Source organism: Medicago sativa, chromosome 3 (genome assembly GCF_051527215.1).
Source record: "Medicago sativa cultivar Bolivia chromosome 3, Bolivia_mono, whole genome shotgun sequence".
Taxonomy (NCBI): Eukaryota; Viridiplantae; Streptophyta; class Magnoliopsida; order Fabales; family Fabaceae; genus Medicago; species Medicago sativa.
Window position 1 is genome coordinate 52,718,785 of NC_140751.1, and position 22,756 is coordinate 52,741,540.

General features: G+C 35.5%; 2 protein-coding genes and 1 pseudogene across 5 annotated transcripts; all 3 read right to left on the minus strand.

Annotated features, from left to right (window-relative positions):
- Positions 1-6,750: 6,750 nt before the first annotated feature.
- LOC146938247 (uncharacterized) lies at positions 6,751-10,158 on the minus strand (annotated as a pseudogene). The gene is made up of 4 exons (XR_015031222.1): positions 9,993-10,158; positions 8,236-9,340; positions 7,658-7,963; positions 6,751-7,155 (listed from the first exon to the last, which is right to left on the minus strand). The product of XR_015031222.1 is annotated as an uncharacterized LOC146938247 (transcript).
- LOC146938248 (putative F-box/FBD/LRR-repeat protein At1g78760) lies at positions 6,751-14,597 on the minus strand. 2 transcript variants are annotated; one of them, XM_085752232.1, is made up of 4 exons: positions 14,417-14,597; positions 12,837-13,859; positions 12,255-12,557; positions 6,751-7,155 (listed from the first exon to the last, which is right to left on the minus strand). In XM_085752232.1, exons 2-3 carry the CDS (start codon positions 13,845-13,847, stop codon positions 12,258-12,260), a joined length of 1,311 nt encoding a protein of 436 aa, XP_085608358.1. In that variant the 5' UTR covers positions 13,848-13,859; positions 14,417-14,597; the 3' UTR covers positions 6,751-7,155; positions 12,255-12,257. The 2 variants fall into 2 exon arrangements, with proteins under 2 accessions (XP_085608358.1, XP_085608357.1); XM_085752231.1 differs by lacking the exon at positions 6,751-7,155 and having other exon boundaries at positions 11,967-12,557.
- Positions 14,598-16,445: 1,848 nt separating this feature from the next.
- On the minus strand, positions 16,446-21,799 carry LOC146938249 (Pentatricopeptide repeat (PPR) superfamily protein). Of its 2 annotated transcripts, none has more exons than XM_085752229.1 (2): positions 17,602-21,799; positions 16,446-16,878 (listed from the first exon to the last, which is right to left on the minus strand). In XM_085752229.1, the coding sequence occupies exon 1, from the start codon at positions 21,588-21,590 to the stop codon at positions 17,994-17,996; it is 3,597 nt and encodes a 1,198-aa protein (XP_085608355.1). In that variant the 5' UTR covers positions 21,591-21,799; the 3' UTR covers positions 16,446-16,878; positions 17,602-17,993. The 2 variants fall into 2 exon arrangements, with proteins under 2 accessions (XP_085608355.1, XP_085608356.1); XM_085752230.1 differs by having other exon boundaries at positions 16,522-16,878; positions 17,233-21,785.
- Between the last annotated feature and the right edge of the window lie 957 nt (positions 21,800-22,756).

Here is a 22,756-nt window from a genome sequence, read left to right on the forward strand (position 1 = left end):
GAAATATTTAGTATGTGATGCCAGCTAATTATGGGTTAAGTATCAGTGTCGAATTTAACACGCTTAAGACAAGGGCATTTTGGTAATTGCTTGAAAGAAGGATATTTATTTGGTGTTGTCCCAAAATATCTCATTTTCCCATCTTCTTTCTCTCGCTAGGTTAGAGAAAAGAGTTCTCTTCTCTCTCTCTCTCTCTATATGGACCACCCCCATCCTCCCTCATTAAGTCATCAAATTCTTCCAAATTCATGCAATTGGTGGCTTAGCAAGCAAGAAACAAGTGGTAGAGGGGATAAAAGCATGGGTTGATTGGAAAGCTAAGGATCAAGAATAAATCACAAGCTAGGGTTTGAGCTTGAAGCTTGATGAATTGCAAGGAACTTGTTTAGGTGAGTTCTTAGATAGTTTATCCTACCTATGGGTTGTGCAATTCTTGTGAGAAGACATGGATTTTGCTAAGTTATGTTAGTTTATGAAAAGTAGGGTTTTAGTACCCCCTTTGTACCATTTATGATCAAATATTGTTAATTGATGCCATGCACATGATATAAGCTGTTTTTATGATGTTTTGGATGATTAGAATGCATTAGAACACTTGAATTGAGGATTTTGGGTCAAAAATACGAATTCTGCAGGTCTGGACTGATGAATGTTCACTTAACCGAACGGTCGTTCGCTTAAGCGAAGGAATGGCAGAACCACCAGAGCTGTTCGCTTACAGGTTCGCTTAGGGTTCGCTTTAAGTGAACAGCCTCAGAACAGCTTTAGACAGCACTTTTGACAGCTTTAGACAGCACTTTTTGAAAATGTTCCAAAAAGTTTCGGTGGTCCAAAAATGCCGTTCGAGCCTCGTTTCTTGCAAAATTTTATTGAAATATGAACCCCTCAATTCCAAGAGTCTAAAATACAATTCCAAACAAGTTTTTAAATAAAGGAAAGGCATGATAAATCATTAACAATGCTTGTTGACAAATGATACGCTAGAGTGATAAGTTATGCAATATGTTCGGGTAGTGATGAACTAAGAAGGGGAATGAAAGTAGAGTATTGACATGGTTTGTCAAGAACTAGAATAGTTAGTAAAGAAATAGAATCTTATGCATGAGTAGTATGCTTGATTAGACGCGAGGTGATATAGAGTATTTCTCTTCGCATAGAAGCTAGAGTGTCATACGAGTATGGCAAGACGTGAATTGATTAGATATCTCTTCACATAGTAAGTTAAGCAAGCATATAGTTTACCTCTAGTGGGATCGTTTAAGGATCCGAGGTAAAAGAGTTAGCATATTTATAGATATAATACTCATGCATTTATAGACCAAGACTTTGTTAAAGATGTGATGCGATTAGATATCATATTCACAAGAAAGTTTAAGCAAGTTTTAAGACAAGAATCATATATGGTCAAGACCATCAAGTAAGAGTAGGTGTCGTGTCTCTTGTAATCCTTCTGAGGTTGGATTCAAGGGGTTCTCCGAGGAGAACGGTTAAGCCGTAAGGGAGCCGCATGTCACTGAAGGAGTCCGGTGTGCCTTAGCTAGGTTTTTCGCCGGTAGTACGGGATTAACTTCCGGGGTTACTCCACTCGGAATTAATCCGTAAAATGAACTCAGATAATTGTTTGTTTGTTAAACGCTAACATAATCAATGAATCTGACTATGCATATTTATTAGACATGTATATGTTATTTCATAGAGCCTTGACGTAGATCGTCAAGAACTAGTAAGATAGAAAGAATCACTTTTTGTGATAAGATATGATATGATATGTTGTTAGATACAACGTATTCTAGCAAGTAGAAGCAAGTAAAGAAAGATATGCTGGTGACGATCTTAGGTTTCCCCTAATCGTCTGGTTTAGAATCGTGTCATGATTATGTTATGCTTAGGCCTTGATACGTAGAGCGTATTCTTGGCATTGCGGTGTTAGACTCCCCTCGACCGCCATGACACGTATAAGAAGTGAAGCCTATAACAAGTTAAGAAGTACCTATGACGGGTCTAGTATGCACGACCGTTTAGGAAAGCAAGTTCCCACACACGTATAATCAACCGTCAGGTTGTATTGTAGACACGTGGTGACCGTAGGTTTCCCCCGAGGTTACCTATAGCCTAGGATTAGGTGAAACTCACTGAGACATTATGTCTCATCCCAATCCTTATTTGTTTCAGATTAACAGGATGGTTTAGCAAGCTAGTAGCCGAATGGATGTTTCAGCAAGTGTTCGTTCGTACCCGCTGCAGGAAGATGTGGATATTCAAGGATGAACTGTTAATACTTTAGAAAAGTTGAGTTGCATTATTATTGTACGAACTCATATTGTTGTATAAAATATTCATTCGAAGTTTTCAATGTTGTAAATATTAATGTATCCAGTACTAAACTAATGCACACGCTAAACTTTTTAGATACGTTTAGTGTGGGTGTTACATACGACATCTGAACGTGCCTTGATATGCTTCTTGGAGATTTGCTTTTAATCGTGAAGATTTTCGTATAATATCTAAAGATTTGTATCACGGGAAGAGTTGATCAAGTTAGCGAGGTTCTAGAAGCAGAGAAAGTCGGTTTGTGCTTATCTTAGTCCTTAAGAATGTTGTTGCAACATTTAAGGAAACATCCGATCTGCTTCAAATAACTTGTGCTGAAATATCGAGATTTCAGCTAATCTTTAGCCAAGACTTGCGCATCACACCTATTCTACATTCAGGCTATATAAATAAAGACAGAAGACCTAATTCACTACTGAAGCCGCAATTGAAAAGAGTCATCTAGGTTTTAGTTTGTTGTTGTTATTTGTGAGCCACCCTTATATCTCTTTGATATTAGAGTTGGACTTTTGTAATTGAGTTGTAATACTCTGAATCTCTCTGAGCTTTTAAGCACGGGTTGATTCTTTTTATAGGAGAGTGTCTCCGTATTTGATAAGGATTTCAAGGACGGTCACTGGTCTGTGACTAAGAGGAAGTGAGTGGGTTCTCATATTTAGGACTAGTGAGAGTCTTAGGTAGAAATATCACGGGTAGTGATTAAGTGAGAAGTTAGTGGGCTTGTGAAATCTTTTATGTATGCTTTGAATTGATACTACTATAGTTGATTTCTTTCCTGGTTTGATAGCCCCAGATGTAGGTGAAGTTGCACCGAACTGGGTCAACAAATAATCTGAGTTACTTTCTTTGTCCTTTAATTATATTGATTATCTGTGATTATTGTTGTCACGATGTTCTGACTTCGTGCAAGACATCTGACTGGTCATAACATTGTTTTGTTATTACTACGTACCAGAATTTCAAAAATCTAAATGAAAAACAACACCTCACAAGCGCCGCCACCATGGAACAACCGAAGCTGGAAACGAACACGGAAACCCGCATCCCGAACGGAGACGCCGCCCCCGCAACAAAGGGAGCCTGATTTGGAAGGTTAGCAATTGAAGTAAAAAAGGTCCCACCAAGTACCTCATGTTTTCAAGCTGATAGATATCAAAGAGAAAGGAACAATATACTTTCTTCTTGTGGTTTCTATGAGTAAAACATTAATTTGAATTTTTTTTCCCAAATCGTGAAACATAAATCACAGAGAGGGAAGAAGAAGAGGGAACGGGGAAGAAAGAAGACAAGGGTGTTTTGGTCTTTTCTCATGTGTATGGATGCATTAAGGGTAAAATGGTCATTCATGTACAAAATGCTGAGTCATCAAGGTCCTCTCCCAGTCACGTTGTGCCACATCATTGACACGTCAGTAATTACGTGCTACATAAGCAAGCATTTAGATGTAATTAGAACCAAAACTCAAATGATTAATAATTGCATGGATAAAATGGAAGGATTAGTAAATACAATGACAAAAATTCAAACGAGACCCATTAGAGGAACTATAGACATATTTAAGCCAAACTTTGTTGTAAATTCTCTTTGAGGCTAGTGGTTCTTTTTCTGATTTTCTATGAGGTGCATCTCCGTTAATCTAAACTTTTATCAGGAAAAAACTTTAATACATATGTATCATCTAGTTAATTATACATTATATTAAATGCTTGAGATTTATGCTTAACCTACTATAGATTTGTCCATCACTACATATCCTCCCGCTCAAACCCTAGACAACGTGAAGAAATTAACTATTGAGATTTGAAATCCATTCTCTCTGCTCAAAATTCGCCCTCAGCAGATGTTGAATTCATAGATTGCACGAAAAAAACTATTAGACCAAGACATTTATAATTGGTTTGTTTTATTCTTTTTCTCTTTTATTATATGTTTCTGTTTATTGAGATCTCTTCGGTTATAACTAATTATTAAAGCATAAATTACAAGTCTCTTGGATAAATAAAGAAAGGGAAATGATTGTTACCACGAAAAGTTTATTCACGAGTCAATAACGAACCATTGATTTGAATTCTCTCCCTCCTTGATTTCCACCAAAAAGCAAGTGATTGCATTATCCTTAACTAATATGCATACACCTCAGCATTTTCGTGGATCCCGTGGAAATTTGTTCGTGTAATATAGCTGTGCTCATAAAGAAATTATACATATATATTAGCATGATTCTGTGTAGTCTCAACTTTAACTGAACGCTCTATAATAAGAATTATATTGGTTGCTTAATTAATCAATCATTTGTGTCTGTTTGCATCGCTTAATTAATCATTTGTACTACCATTTTAAATTAACTTTAGCTTGTAGGAGGTTCACCAACCTGAGATAAGAATTAGCTGCCAACATGTAAAAAACCTTTGTGCATTCTGAGTCACGTAGAGGAGCATTTTTATCTAGGTTACAGGAACTTCTCAACTGAATCTAAAAAAAATGTCAAATACACTTTTTTTTTTTTTTTATATTCACAGAGAATTTAATGAAGGGAACTTATGAAATATTTAAGGCGAATAAATTCATTTTAATTTGTGAGTGAAGTTATATAAATATTTCAACCATTTATAATTATCTCATTGTTTTTCTTCTTTTTTAGTAAGTGCTAATTGAAATAATTACACAAACTAACTTATAGTATTCTATTATTATCGTTTATTATACAATTTTTCGTTATATTATTATCTATACGACTTTGTTACTCACAACTTGCACCACTGAACTGGTGCTTAGTTTGAGTTCAATATGCCTGCTCCCACTTGAACTTAACTTATGAAATTAAAATGGAGCTTCTGGTACATTTGTAAGAGTTGTGTAGGTAACATAATTCCCTATAAGATTCATTTGACTTCTTGCTTCTTACATGACCTTATTTGATCGACAGGAACCCGATTGTTATAGTCTTCAGAGTTCAAATGCAATACAAGTATGGACATACATACTTGGAAACTTCGATTAGAAGATGTTAAGTGATCCATTTTTTGGGGGTTATAGACAATGGTCCCTTTGTCGGATATTATTCATGTAGCTGTAGAAACAATGGTACAAGACAGTTGGAAAAGTTGGGCAGTGAGTGGAAGTTCAGGCGTAATAGTATTCAAATTGACGCTGGTTAAAGATTTGAAGTGCTGAATTTTGTTTATGTATGTATGTATGTATGTATGTATGTATGTATGTATGGGTTATTTGATGATTTTCCTTGAGTATTTGGGTTGTTCATTGAGATCAAAGCTTCGCCGCATGAATTCTAGAGATAAAACTTTGGTGATTGATAAACTGTGTCATACTAACTAAGGATTGATGCTAATTTGAATATCTATTTTGAATATCAGTTTTGTAGTTTTGGGGTGTGATATTCTTGTCTTGTGATAGAAATTAATTTCCAAAAAATGTCCTATACATGTGCTTGTAAATAAATATTAGTTTTGTTCCTACGGTGTCATTCGATACAAATTATCTGTCATTTCCATTGCCCTGAACTGATTAAATGTGTGATAGCATACAAGACCAACATGTTTTAGTCAGAGACTGAATTGATGATGAGCAGGGAAAATGAATCTCAGTAAGCTTCATTCATAACTCCCTTAGGAAATTATTTATAAAAGTGGTTATGAGGGGTATCATTTGTGTCAATGAGTTTCTGGTTTTGGTGCTCATATTGGTTACTCCTCTGCCATTGTCGCCGAGCTTTGGGGCGTCATTTATGGCCTTAAATTAGCCTGGGATTCGGGTTGTAGGAATATCAAGCTGGAAATAGACATTGCTGATTAGCTTGTGAACTCTATCCATATGGATAAGGACTTAATGGGGGCTCAACTCTTACTACAGGAGGATTGGTTTCTGGTTGAAGTATGATTGGACTGTGAAGGTCTCTCATGGCTCTCAGAATCTAGGGTTCTTAGAGTCTAGAAAGAATCCGGGGTTGCATAGAATTCACCAACCTCCAGTGGAGCTTGTTAGGCTTATTTCGTATTCAACTTGCAATAATTCACAAAAGACCTCAAATAAGATAATGAAATTCGAATTTACTGTAACAAAAGGCCTCATATAATTCACAATCACAGGCAAATCTTTGAACACTGTAGCTTACAATGAAAAATATAAGAAACAGTTGTAAAGCATAAAGTACGTTCAAATGGCAGTATTGGAATTCGGAACTGAAACATTAGAGGACATTAAATCAGTGTTCCATTGACACTATAAATACCATCATAAGTTCCTGAGATGCCAAATTCCCTAGCCCACAATGCCTCTGATCAGATTAAGCATAGATATGTCCTCGTGAGCTTAGCTCAGCTGGTAAGGGCAATGCATAATATATGCAACGTCCAGGGTTCAAACCCCGGCCACCACCAAAAAAAGATTAAGCATACATAGTTCAGAGGTGAAGTCATATTCAATGAATACAAATCAACATCAAAGTAATGCAATACATTATAATACAATACAAGAATAAAAATTTGAGATTAAAGTAGTTGTCAATGGAACTGTGCATGCTTAATTTGATCTGTGCATACATAAACAAAATTCGGCACTTCAAGTCACCAACATCAATTTTGAATACTAAATACTGATAGTCCTGAACTGCCACTCGTTGCACAACTTTCTCAACTGTCTTGTACCATTGCTTCTAGAGCTACATGAATAATATCTGACAAAGGGACCATTGTCCATAACCCCCAACACAATGGATCACTTCATATCTTCTAATAAACTTTGCCTAGTATGTATGTCCATACTTGCATTGCATCTGAACTCTGAAGGATTATAACAACCAGGTTCCTGTAGATCAAATAGAATCATGTCAGAATCAAGAAGTTGAATGCATCTTATAGAGAATTATGTACCTACACGACTCTTACAAAAGTAAAAAGATAACAATATACGCAAAATTGATATGGTCAAGAAGTTCCGGTAAGCTAGATAAATCAAAATGGTTCTCTATGTGACTCAGGATGCCCAAAGGTTTTTATTACATGTTAGAAGCTAAGGCTTATCTTAGGCTGTGAAGCTCCTATAAGCAAAAGTAAATTCAAATTGGTACCACAAATGATTAATTAAGCGATGTAAACAGACACACTTTTAGAGTATCAGCAAGAAATATAATTCCTACTATAGAGCGTTCACTTAAGTTGAGACTGCACACAATCATTTTAGTATATATGAACAATTTCTTTATTTAGCCAAGAGACTTGTAATTTACGCTTTAATAATTAGTTATAACCGAAGAGATCTTGATAAACAGAAACATAGAAAGAAAGGGAAAAAAAATAATAAAACAAACCAATTATAAATGTCTTGGTCTAACAGGTTTTCTTGTGCAATCTATGATGTCAACTTCTGCCGTGGGCGAATTTTGACACAAGAAGTCCACTATCCCATCAGGAACTGGTGGAGACGGTTCCGATCCTGATGCATATGCTTTTTTTATCCTGGCAGCTTCTTTCTTTGACTTCACTGTCTTTAACTTGAACTCGCATAGTGACAAACGAAGTCCATACAAAATTTCATCAATTTCCACTTTCATTGACTTCAACTTTCCCAAGGAATGGTGTTTATGCTTTAACAGATCAGGAAATAAGTAGAGAACCTAAGAAACAAGGGATGCACGAGGATTAGTAATGCAAGTCAAAAAAAAAAAAATTATGAAGTTTTAGAAGAAAATAAAAATGTATCTTAAGAAGGAAGTAAAAATAGCCTCAAAACATGATTTATATATATATAAGCGCTGCAAGACTGACACCTTTGATTGAAGGCGTGTCCGGTGTCAAACACCAACACGGACACATGTATTAAATTCATTTTCTTAAATTATCACCTGTTTCGGTGTCAGTGCTTCATAGTATATAAGTTAAAGTGTACCTGAAGAGCAGATGCAGTGAGTGTCAATGACTTTATATCAGCAAACTCAAGGAGCCAGCTGTGTAGAAACAAAGGAGGCCACTGGGTATTTGAATCTACTTCTGCATGAATATCTACATGTTTAAGAGAAGAAATATTGCTCCCAATGATTCTCTGATAAGGAATACCATTAAAAGTAAACGTACAAAGACTTGGAGTACATAGCTCAATCTTGTAATAGTCTTCTGAGAAATTGTACATAGTAAAATTGACAAGCGTCGCACTTGATATGCGGAAGTTTTCTTTACCTTTCACGGTACAATCAGAAATGAGCAAACTACTCAACCTACTAAAGGTAGAAAAATGGTTCAGCGCAATTGTTACCACTGACACAAAACGTAAAGTGCCCTAGTTGCAAGCTAGTTAATGCCGGTAAATCAAGAGAATCCGGAAACAGATTTTCATGATTTGAATAACCATAAAGCATTAGATGTGTTAATGCAGGCAAACTAAGAGAGTTTAGGAACTGTGTTTTAAGATTTCTATCCCTTTGTGCAACAGAAAGCTTTAGATGTGTTAATGCAGGCAAACTGAATGAGTTTGGGAACTCTGTTTTACTATGTCTATCACGTTGCGCAATAGAAAGCTCAAGATGTGTTAAAGGCTGAAATGAAAATAAGCTAGGAGGAATTTGCGCAATGTCACAAGTGACACAAAGGTGTAACCGCTGGACATTGTGTGAAATAGCATAATTCACAATCTTTTTAAGTTGAGGCTCAAAGCGGCCATTATGACGCTGAAAATCAAGAGCCTGAAGTGAGATAGAGGAATCACGAAGAGATAAAATCTTAGACACGAATGTGGTGAATATCTTGAAAGTACGAAAGTCTCTATGATGCAATGTAAGAGCAGGAAGACGTTTCCAAAGATCCTTATATATTGGCGATAAAACGCAAGTTTGAACAGCGTGTTTGGTGTTCAGAAAGGAGAGAATGTGAAGGATAACACTTTCGGGTAAGTCACTGAGTCTGTCTTCATTTTCACACTTGCTGCTGAGCTTAACTTTCTTTGTCGGCTGCGGCGGAATCGTTATCTCATCCGCTGAATTAGACATTTGGATATATACCTAGTAATTATAAAAAGGTTGAAACTGTTAAACGTGCATGGATTTCATCCCAAAAGTTAGCTCAACAGTCCTGAAACCTAAGCAAGGTAGGACAAATAACAAACTACAAACATTTTTAAAGCCAACTTCAACACCCACTCTCACGCCTACGGTGGGCCTGGGTGCAATCTTTAACCTGGATCTGAATGAACTTGAATTTTATCCCAAAAGCTAGCTCAAAAATGAGGGTACTCAAACATATTTATACACTCAACAAGAACCATTTGAGCAATGTGGAATAAATAGCAAACTACAAACAACTTTAAAACCAACTTTAACATTTTCCAAGCATATTTAACATGATATCAAAGCCGGTTAAGGATTGCAATGTGGAAATTAGACCCAGGCTCATGTCAGGAGTGAGGGTGGGTGTTGAATTTAGTTTTGAAGTCGTTTGTAGGTTGTTATTTGTCTCACATTGCTCAGGATTCCAAACTGTTAAATGTATAAATATATGTTTGACTACACTCATCCTTTGAGCTAGCTCTTTTGGGATGAGATCAAAGTTCAATTAACAGAAACAAAACGGGATTATTTTGTGCAATAGAAGTAATTGAGGAATTTCTTCAGCTAAATTTCGAACAGAGAAAAAAATGGTAGAAATAAGAAATACCTGAAGAGTTGTGATTGAAGTAAGAGTGGAATGAATGAATGAATGAATCTAGAGCGATGGGAGTAAAGAACAGAGACGATGGATCTCAATAGTTAACTTATTTACGTTTTCTAGGGTTTGTTTATCCTTTAGATTTTAGATTTTGAGCAGAAAGGAGAGAAAAGGTTTTATGCATTTTCCATACCAAGTGAGCTAAGCTCACGAGGACAAGGAAAGAAAATGTTTTAGCAGATAAAAAATAATGCCAATAACCCTTTTAAACACTCTTTAATAATTATTTTTTTATTGGTTTAAATATTGGTCTAAACTTTGAAAATTGAACTCATGCAAAGTGGTAGGACATACATTAATTTCATCTAATAAAAAAGTGAATGTTAGAGAGATGTTGAAAAATGAGTGTTGCTAACATTCCTTGCGGAGAAAATGCAGTGTGATCGACGAGATAAAATTAAGTACACAAATCCAAAATCAAGCGGTAAAAAAATATCAAAATTGTTAAATCGTGTTGTAAATTTTTAATAGATAAATGACATTTGTACGATCATTCTCTCTCATACTTATATTATGTTTTTACTCTACTTTTATTTGTAGATTTATGGTTTGTTTCAAAATTGTCGAATGATTATTCAAATAACACCTCCTCTTTTCAATAATTATTACTCACCCATAATAAGTGAACTTTTTGTAAAAAAAAACATTGTCCTAAAAAAACTGACTCATTTCAATTTTCAATGCAATATTAATTATTTCTTTTCCAATTATAACTCTAATTAATATTCCTTTCATCACTCACAATTCAATATATTTCATTTTGCACTTACGATAGTGGAGAATGCAACAAAACTTGACAAAAACACTTAAAACTATTTTTTCTCTATTTCAGTTATACATTTTTCTTAATACGCGTGAAATGAGCAAATGACTCACTTAATTTAGGACGGAGGGAGTACCATTTATTATATCTATCTAAACAAGTTAAAAGAAATTAGAGTGTCCACATCACTTAGTTTTTTTTTTCTTTCTAAAACAGCAAATTTTATTAAACAATACCCGCCCAAAATGCACAGAGTAAGCAAAGCAACAACAATACACAAAGTGTCGTAAATATGTGGAACACTCCAACCCAACAATCCCTAGAGGTTGGTCTCGGAGTGTGTTCTTCTTAAGATACCAAATAAACGAAAGGAAAAAGAAAGAAAGAAAAAACAGTAGTGTAACTAATATGGACTTAGATTGACATTATTTATTGGCACCATATATCAACAGTAAGCTATATAAATAGAGAATAGTGTGGCAACAAATTATTGAATTAATGTTGAGAATTAGAAAGGATTTTAAAAATTCTGACAAGTTTTTTTTTTTTTTCGGGTTTCGAACCTCGAACCTTGCATATATTATGCATTGTACGGACAAGTCTTGCATATAATCAACAATCGTATGATCAACAATATAGCATGGAATATTATAAGTTAGTTTGTATAATTCTTTCAACAAGCACTTATTAAAAAAGAATTTTTTTTGAGATAATCTTATAAATGATTGAAATATTTATATAACTTCAGTCACAAATTAAAATGAATATATTCGTTAAATATTTCATAAGTTCCCTTAATTAAATCGTCCATGAATATCAATAAATGTATTGGGCAATTTTTGTTAGTTGGAATTATGGAAAAACTATTACTTTTCTCAGTTGATAAGTTCCTGTAAGCTAGATAAATCAAAATGGTCCTCTATCTGACTCAGGATGCCCAATGGTTTTTATTACATGTTAGCAGCTAAGGCTAATCTCAGGCTGTGAAGTGTGAACCTCCTATAAGCTAAAGTTAATTCAAATAGGTACTACAGTACAAGTGACTAATTAAGAGACGCAAAGAGACACACTTTCAGAGTATCAACAAGCAATATAAGTCTTACTATAGAGCACTCACTTAAGTTGAGGCTACAGATGTTAGGAAACATGGCATCCATTGATGAAGGAGAGAAAAGCTTATAGAATTGTTCTATTGATAGTGAAATGCAATATTACAAATGAGAAAGTTAACCCACTTATGGGGAGGTTACACCTATATATACTAATAGAACTAGTACTCCTTGTAACTAAACTATGTATCTCTAATAACAGACAATCATGTTAGTATATATGAACAATTTCTTTATTTATGACTTGTAATTTATGCTTTAATAATTAGTTATAACCAAAGAGGTCTCAATAAACAGAAACATAAAACGACAGGAAAAAAAATAAAAAATAAAACAAACCAATTATAAATGTCTTGGTCTAACAGATTTTCTTGTGCAATCTACGAAGTCAACTTCTGCCGAGGGCGAATTTTGACGCAAGAAGTCCACTATTCCATCAGGTACTGGAGACGGTTCGGATCCTGATTCATATGCTTTTTTTATCCTGGCAGCTTCTTTCTTTGACTTCACTGTCTTTAACTTGACCTCGCATAGTGTCAAGCGAAATCCATAAAAAAATTCGTCAATTTCCACTTTCATCGACTTCAACTTACCCAAGGAAAGGTGTTTACGCTTTAACAGATCAGGAAATAAGCAGAGAACCTAAGTAACGAGGGATGCAAGAGGATTAGTAATACAAAACAAGTCAACGGATTTTTTATTAAGTTTTAGAAGAAAATAAAAATGTATCTTATGAAAGAAGTAAAAATAGCCTCAAAACATGATATATAAGCTCTGCAAGACTGACACCTTTGATTCAAGGTGTGTCCGGTGTCAAACACCAACATAGACACAAGTACTACATTCAATTCAATTAATCCATTTTCTCAAGTTATCATCTTTGTCGGTGTCAGTGCTTTATAGTATACAAGGTTAAAGTACCTGAAGAGCAGTTGCAGTGAGTGTCAATGATTTTATATCAGCAAACTCTAGGAGCCAGCTGTATAGAATCAGAGGAGGCGCCTTAATATCTGAATGTACTTCTGCATGGATATCTACATGTCTAAGAGAAGAAATATCGCTCACAATGATTCTCTGATAAGGAGTACCATTAAAAGTAAACACACAAAGACGTGGAGTGCATAGCTCAATCATGTAAAAGTCTTCTGAGTAATTGTACATAGTAAAATTGACAAGCGTCGCACTTGATATACAAAGTTTTTCTTTACCTTTCACGGTACAATGAGAAATGAGCAAACTACTCAACCTACTAAAGGTCGAAAATGGTTCCGCACAATTGTTACCACCAACACAAAACGTAAAATACCCAAGTTGCAAGCTAGTTAATGCCGGTAAATCAAGAGAATCCGGAAACAGATTTTCATTATTTGAATAACCAGAAAGCATTAGATGTGTTAATGCAGGCAAACTAAGAGAGTTTGGGAACTGTGTTTTACGATTTCTATCCCTTTGGTCAACAGAAAGCTTAAGATGTGTTAAACTCTGAAATGAAAATAAGCTAGGAGGAATTTGCGCAATGTCACAAGTGACATCAAGTTGTAACCGCTGGACATTGTGTGAAAGAGCATAATTCACAATCTTTTTAAGCTGAGGCTCAAAGCGGCCATTATGACGCTGAAAATCAAGAGCCTGTAATGTGATAGAGGAATCGCGAAGAGATAAAATGTTAGACATGAATTTGGTGAATATCTTGAAAGTACGAAAGTCTCTATGATGCAATGTAAGAGCAGGAAGACGTTTCCAAAGATCCTTATATATTGGGGATAAAACACAAGTTTGAACAGCGTGTTTGGTGTTCAGAAAGGAGAGAATGTGAAGGATAACACTTTCAGGCAAGTCACTGAGTCTGTCTTCATTTTCACACTCGCTGCTGAGCTTAAGTTTCTTCGTCGGCTGTTGCGGAATCGTTATCTCATCCGCTGAATTAGACATTTGGATATATACCTATTAATTATAAAAAGGTTTGAAACTGTTAAATGTGCTTGGGTCCAATTCCCACATTACAATCTTTAACCCGGCTCTGAATAAACTTGACTCTTATCCCAAAAGTTAGCTCAAAAGATGAGGGTACTCGAACATATTTATAATTATACACTCAACAGAGAACTCAAGCAATATGAGATAAATAACAAACTACAAACAATGAAACAACTTTAAAACCAACTTCAACATTTTCCTCCAAGCCTATTTAACATGATATCAGAGCTGGTTAAGGATTGCACTATGGCAATTGGACCGAGGCCCACGCCAGGCGTGAGGGATTTGAAGTTAGTTTTGAAGTTGTTTGTAGTTTGTTATTTGTCTCAGATTGCTCGGGTTCCTAAGGTTGTTGAATGTGTAAATATATTTGACTATCCTCATTTTGTGCTAGCTCTTTTGGGATGAGATCAAAGTTCATTTAACAGAAACAAAACGAGATTATTTGTGCAATAGAAGTAATTGAGGAATTTGTTCAGCTAAATTTGGAACAGAGAAAAAAAAATGGGAGAAATAAGAAATACCTGAAGAGTTGTGATTGAAGTAAGAGTGGAACGAATGAATCGAGAACGATGGAAGTAAAGAACAGAGACGATGGATCTCAATGGTTAACTTCTTCACGTTTTCTAGGGTTTGTTTATACTTTAGATTTTTTTAGCAGAAAGGAGAGAAAAGGTGTTAGTGGAGAAAATGCAGTGCTGTAGTGATGGACGGGAACCACTTTGGTGCCATTAATGGCACCAATGTCATCATACCATTACATCTCCACCACTAGGCCTGTGCAAAATAACCGGTTTGAGTAGTAAATCCATAACCATACCCGTAACCATTCTAAAATAACCATAAATTTTAAAACCAAATATCAACCAAACCATTTAAAATGGATCGGTTATAAACCATTGTTAACCGGTTATCCCTAAAAAGAAAAAGCCCAAAAAACTATTACCAATTTTTCTGCTTTCAACTCACTCCGATGACGTGGCACGGCGGTTACATGGACGGAGATGAAAACGCAAGAGGAGGAAGAGAAAATCTAGATGCAGATCTAGTCAGTACAAATTATCTTGTTCTATATTCACACGTCGACGACGACAGAAGCTTTGCTCACAGAGATGACTCCGACGAGGTGTGCACGACGGCGACAATGATAGAAGCTTCACACACAGATTTGATGTTAAAAGCTATGTTGCAGCGACGTTGACAGAAACTTTGCTCACGGCGACGACAGAAGCTTTGCGCACGGCGGTGATATAACCTCTTTGCACGACGGCGGCAAAATATGTGGATGGTGCTAACAACTTGCACGACGACGGCTATTGAAGCATCAATTTCTTCTTTTTTTACGAGTTTCACGATTTTCATTTTTCTGTGACTTTTTTCTTTATGGCTGTTTTTTTTTTTTTTGTGAAGGACTTATGGCTGGTGTTAATAACCGGTTTTAAACTGGTTTAATTGTTTTGTAACCGGTTTTGATAATTTAGTTTTAGATCCAATCCATTTTATTGGTTTTCATGTGGTTACGGATTGGATATCAATAAATCCAAACCATGAACACCCCTATCCACCACACACACACATCACACACACATTCCCACACACATCAACGGCCAGGATTTCTCCAATGGCACCTAAGCTAAGTCACTGAAGTATTTCCCAGTGATCGACCAGATAAAATAAAATAAAATAAATTTAAAACCCGAGATCAAGCAATAAAAAATGTCAAACAAACTTGTTATACTAAAGGTTAAATTGAACAAGAGGTTTTAACCATGGATAAGCTTAACGAGTTGGGAGAGATATTGCATATTATAGAGGGATATTGGTAGGGTCCTGACACTTGGACACATCATTTTTCCACATACAAAAAAATCTAGAGGTTTTAAATTATTTAATTGTAACTCTTTAAAAAACTTAGCTCAAGATTTATTGCATATTTTATGCAGAGATCGATGTTCGAACTCCAGACATCTCACTTCTCCACGTTTAAAATGTGTTAGTTCTAGCCAATAGGCTACTTGACAAAAAAAAAATTTATTTAATTACAATAATTTTTTTTGAAAGAAATTTAATTGTAATAAATTATTTTTTAAGTAACTTAAAAAACCAATATATTATATAATTAAATAACTTAAAAAATTTCCGGTATAATTTAACCTATACCAAACATTCTGATGGTGTTCGAATCACCACTAAATAATTATTATTATTCCATCTATCTAATGAACATTAATCTCTTTAATACGATTCTTAAATTTTTTTTTTTTTTACAAAATGGATCAAATAAACAAAATTAAATGGAATTCGTGAAAAGAGAGAAGCGTTTTCTTAATCATCTCTTACCTAAATATTTTACTCTACAAGGGATGCTTATTTATCTTATTGCTAAATTGGTGAAGAGCAAAATTCTTACTCTACGGTTTTCAAGGATTTGAGAGGTGGTCTTTTCAAACTCTAAGACTTTATTAACTCTTTTGTTTGTTTGTTTGTTTGTTGAGAAACACTTTGATTAACACATGAAAATGAAATAGTTTTGTTTCAAACAAAAATGATGTATTGAATTATTGGCCAATACTTGAACTTTTTTTTTACATTTTGAGAGATCGTTCCGCTGCACATCGGACAGTTCAAATCTAAAGTAAAACCTCTTCTCACATGTTCCGCGTTAGTCATAATCGCACCTCTAACAAAACGCCATAGCAAACATCTCATATGTTCTGTATCTTTAGCTTTCCAAATATGAGAAAAAATCTGCATGTTCATCACAAACTGTTGGTTGAGAAGTGATGTATGTGCAAACACATTTGAGAATCTACCATCACTGCTCAGATTCCAAATCACCGTGCATCTTCAGAATTACTCTTGACAGAAAGACAGGAGCAGGTGAGGTTGAGGTTCGAGTTTATAATATTCAGCGAGAGGACATCACAATCGCTCTGCAGATTCCAAGCACCTTGCTGATCCACGAAATCCTGGACCGATTGCAAACCTGTGTTGAGACTTGAGATTAATTGGAGTCAGACTATATCTCTTTAGAGAACCATCACAATAAATCCAATCATCTCGCCAAAAATTAATATTGCAATCATTACCCATGCACAATTCCAGATTACTTTCAACTTGATTCCATTTACTACACAGTTACACACTAAGGCTCTAGGCCATTGAAATTAATAAACTAACTTGCTATAAATTCACAAAAGGTCTCAAATAAAACAATGGAAATGAAATTTACAGTAATAAAAGGCCTCATATAGCTGAATAACTCTCAATCACAAAAACAAATCTTTCAATGTTGTGACTTACGATGAAAAAAAGAAAAAGAAATTGTTGTAAAACATACAAAATATGTACAAATGGCAATGTTGGAACTGAACATTGGAGGACATGTGAAATCAGTGTTCTATTGACAACCATCATAAGTTTCCGAAATGCCAAATCCACAATGCCTCAGACCAGATTAAGCATGCAAAGTTGAGTGGTGAAATCACATTCAATGTATACAAATCAACATCAAAGGAACACAAAACAATATAGTACAATACAATACAAGAATACAAATTAAAGAGATTAAAGTAGTTCTTCACATTAGATATTATCAAAGATAATCCTCTCATTATTATATATCATTTTGTAAGGTAAACAAAAAAACAAAAACAGAAGTGTAATTAATATGACTTGTATTCATATAAACTATTGAACTGAAACTTACAGTGTAAGAGTGAACAAAAATAAGGGATTTACATCAAAAACCACTCTCCCCTCCCTCTTCAACATTTCCCTTGAATTAAACACCAAGAGAAATTGAAATTTATGTAGTTTTGCAAAGTCCAAACCACTTTTATTTACACTTTTGATGATCAAATGGGCAATCATTCTGTCTTTCACTTGCAAATCAAATGCAGAAACTGGCAGTGCAAGATTCTAGAGTCGATACCATTTGAGCCGGAAAGGGAGTCATCAGCAATAATAGTCAAGAAAAATGTAACATGAAATGCTAGTGACCTTTGGCTGCTTCACCTTGTAACATAATAGGAACATCGGTGTACTACAAATATAAAATCAACCAACAAAAATAATGGCAAGTCCATCCTAGCCTTTGAATCATCTCCTTTGAAGAAAGCCAGTTTTAGAAAGAAGCCTTGATAAAAAACCCTTGTTGCCATTATCAGTATCTCTTTCTTTGGCATTGCTTAAGTTACTTATGAGAGACCAATGTATATCAAAGTCAGGCTGGAAGCCTTTTCCCTGCATGGCTTGCACGAGCTCTGACGCTTTCTTAAGATTCTTTTCCACGTGATAACTTTTAATTACAGTGCAATACATTTTTCTCGTCGGCGTTTCGCCTCCGCGGATCATGTCCACTAGGAATTGTTCTGCTTGTTCTGTCCTCCCACGTTCACAGAAGCTAAACATAAGCATTTCCACAGTGTCGATTCTTGGTTTGAAATTCCAGTTTAGCATTTCATAATAAAAATTTGAAGCTGTGTCCAACTCATTTTGAGCACAGAATCCACGAATGAGAAAATCATAGCTCGTTGAAATTGGAATGTTGGATTTCTTTAGCATTATGTTCATAAGATGATCTGCCTTCTTTAATCTTCCAAACTCACAAAAACGCTTAATCAAGTAATTGTAATCAATATTATCAGGAGTTAGAGATTCTTTTTCCATCCTGTCCAGAAAACATTCCGCATTTTCCACAAAACCACGGGAAAGAAAGCTTTCCACAATTTTTGTTTGGATGATAGAATCATGTTTCCATTCTCTAAATCCCATTTCTCGACTCAATTCCACAGCTTTTTGTACCTCACCGACATCACACAGACTGCTTATTACCTTCCTTAAGCTGCGGTCGCTCGGTTTGAGTCCCTTTGAAATCATGGTAGTAAGATAATGCAAAGAACTGGACAAATCCTTACATTGCAAGAAACCATAGACAAGATAGTTTTGACCAACTTCGTCGAGTACAACTTTCTTCTCTTCCATTTCAGTCAGTATCTTCTGAACCTCCAACCGATTTCCACTTGACAAAAGATAGAAAATAAGAATGTTATGTATGATAATGTCATCAATTGAACATTGTGCAAGCATAAGGTTCTTTAAGCTCAGTGCAAATGGGACTCTACCCTTCATACACATTGATTGCACCAAGTTCCTGTAACTTGAGAGGGAGAGCTCCCAACTCTTTCTTATCGCAACACCAAGTAGCTCCCCTACTTTCCTCAAGTCATTAGCTTGGCAATGACCCTGGATAAGCAGGTTACAAAGCTCATCATCTAAACTTAGTCCTTCCGATAACATATCCCGGAACAGAGAGTCTGCTTTCGTGACATTCCCCATATTACAAAATCCACATATAAACGCATGATGAGCAGCATGAGAAAATGAAGGCTGTTCTTTCAAAACAATATCTTTTAATGCAATAGCTTTGTCATATCTATGAGCCTTACACAAGTGAGGGATTAACAAGACTGAAACATCCAAACAAGGTACCAAATTTCTATCCATCATATCATCGAATATTCTAACAGCTAGAGAAAATTTTCCCTCATTGCATAAGCCCCTTATAAGATTATTATAACAAGCATGATCCAAGAATAAACAATTTTGCAGCTGTTTTAAGACTACAAGTGCAGTACCTGTAAGACTCTCAGCAGAAAGTACTTCTAGAAATATATGATATATATCTAACCTTAGGTGAGGGTATGATAAAAGCATGATTTTAAGCAACTGCAATGCTTCTGGAAGCATTTTCTGATGGCATATATGACCAATTAGAAGTTTAAATTCCTCCAACTTTGGTAACCATTTATTTGTACAAGCAATGTTCCAGTAATAATTGAAGTCCTTCGTGTTTCCTTTTCTACATAAAGGTATGAATAACGAGGTATATGTCTCGCTCTCGATGTGACATTTTCTTTGAAGCATTTCATCAAGCATAGTTTTTGCTCTGCACAGTAATCCCTTCCTGCTGTATGCATGTACAACCAAATTCAGGGTTTCATGATCGAGTTCCCGGGCAGAAATCGGCATTTTCTCCAAAAGTTTGATCACTGACATGATTTGTGAGCGAGACGAACAAAGTTGTCTTACTAACATCGAGAGTTCAGGTAACTGCAATTCTTGGCCCCAACAAAGCATTTCTTCAACCAAAACCAATGCATTTTTTAGGTTATTACCGCTGCATTCTTTCTTGACAGATGAACTGAAGTTCGGTAACAAGGACTCTTCAAGAATTGAAGCAACGTGGTTCTCAAACTCGTCTACATCTGTATCCAAATAAAGTCCATTTCCCATTTCGTCAAAGAACTCCGCTTTGAAAAGTTTCTTGTTGTTGTCTCGTTTCAACCTCACACTCAAAGGGTTCAATCCCAAAATCTGAAACGCCTTTGAAAGTGGACTCTCCATCGAAGAAAGTTTAACCAAACCACGGTTCTCCATCTCGCAAACCAAACTTTTCACTTTATCAAACCGTCTAGACTTACAATACCCTGCTATAAGAACCCTATAAGTTGAAACATCAGGTGTTGTTCCTCTATCAATCATCTCATCAAGAATATCCTTAGCATTCTCTAACATTCCTACTTTAAACAAACCACTTATAAGAGCATTATAAGTACATAAACGCGGAACTAAGCTTTTCGATGACATAACCAATAAATAACTCAATGCATTTTTCATCTTCCCTTCATGACAACTCCAACCAATTAATATCCCATAGGTTACTTCATCAGGACAAAAACCGACACTTTCTAGTTCGTTCAAAAACAAACTTGCCCTTTCTACACCATAGCTTTTGCACATAGAATTCATAACTCTATTACCAGCTATTACACTAGGAGCACAATACACTTCAACAAAGAAACTAATCAAATCTTTAAAATCCTTCTTCTCACAATATCCAAATGCCATTTCATCAAAAACCAAGCTACTAACCTGAGTAAACTCGTAGTTTTTCAAATGCAAAACCTTCCTAATCAAGCTTCTTGCTTCCTGAATCCTCCCATCGATACAGAGCAAAACCATAACATCCTCCACATTTCTCATCTCATCACAACTCAAAGGTTCCCCCAATTCCACCAAATCAAACGCCACGCGAAATGCAATCTGCACTCTCTTCATCTTTACCAAGTAATCAAGTAAAACCCGAGAACACAACCTCGAAGGAACCATTCCTCTTTCCTTCATACCCTCATACACAAAAACAGCTTTTTCCAATTCCTTCACACCAACATACCCTTCGATTAGTTTCTCAAAAATATCACCACCAATTGCATTAAACGAAACTCCTTGACCCTCTAACGAACTAATCAAATTCTCAGCTTCCCTAAACAACCCAACACGAACAAGAAGCAATATCATAACCTCATAAGATTTCAAAAAATGGGTTTCGTTTTTCTCAACACCCCATTTGAAAATTTCATACAAAGATTTCACCTTTTCGACAGGAGCACCAACTTTAGCACACTCAGATTGAAAACCAAGTAAAATTTGGAGGACTTGTTGGGGTTTTAAAACTGGGATTCTCCAAAATTGGCGGGTGATTTCAGGGATGACTGTGGAAAGTTGTAGAAGGTGGGGTGTGAGAGAAGAATTAGGGGGTGTAGTTGGTGGTGTTTTGGTGGTGAGGTGGTGGAGGGAAGAGAGAAGGTGAGGAGAGTGGCGGCGGAGAGTGGTGAGGGAGTTGAGTTTGAGCATTCGATGGCATGGAAGATTGTGTGGAAATGAAATTCGGTGTGGCGGCGTTGGTGGCGGTGTTGACGGTGGTGGAAATGGTGGGTTTGATGTCGGAGAGAATGTGTTGGAAGTTTAGGAGTTAGAACTGTAACGAAGTTTCATTCAGAAAGGTTTGTTTGGTCGGAAAAACTGAACTACTTTAGATTTTGGTTTTTTTCTTAGAGGGGGGACTTAGATTTTGTTATAATCATTTTTTTTATAATAAAAATTATGAAAAAATATAATTAAAAAAATAATTTTTCATTGACTCACCTCTAATATATGAGTTCAACTCTCACTGTTAGTGTGAAATGTTTTTTGTGGAGGATATTTAAATACATTTGTAAATGTCTTTTACATTGGCTTCAAGTAAGAATCAAATTAGTGATAGTTTTAAACCTACATTCAATAACTTATTTCTAAAAAGAGTGACACAATTTATCCTAAAAAAATCAACTGCAATTTTATCACGAAGAAAGCGCAAGCGTAATGGATCAGGGTTATAAAATGAACATATGTGTGATGTTTTCGGTTCAAAAACTCATTTCCTCAACCGGACTGATTCCTCCCAAGTCACAAGTTCAGTCACATTGCTATCATATGTACTTGCTCTAAAAGCATTGGATCAGGGTCACAAAGATTAATCTGCACCGTCCATTCCAGATCCAAAACCAACTTTTTATAATCTACTCACATATGTCCATTAAAGATAGTTGCATGGAATAAAGTTTGGGAGGGATCTAATCCACCACTATAAAGACTACCTTACAAATTCTATCCAGATGCACATTATTCAACCTTAAAAATCTCACATATTCGACACATTTTTACTTGATTGTCGTAACATTTACATGTACAACACCCTCAACACATCCACAGTGACTCTCAAGCTTCATATCTCATGTCACATTGAATTAGGCTATTTGATGGGTTTTTACCGTCAATTTAAAACTAATTTACCTCAATGAGGCATCATCGTTAAACTCAAATCATTTAATCATTTGTTTTTTTAGTTTTTTTTGTGGCGTCTAGGGTTCGAACTCCGGATCTTACATATATTATGCATTGTCCTTAACAACTGAGCTAAGCTCAATAGTTCAAAAGAAATTTCTTTTTCTTATACAACTAATGAATCTTAGAAATATTTT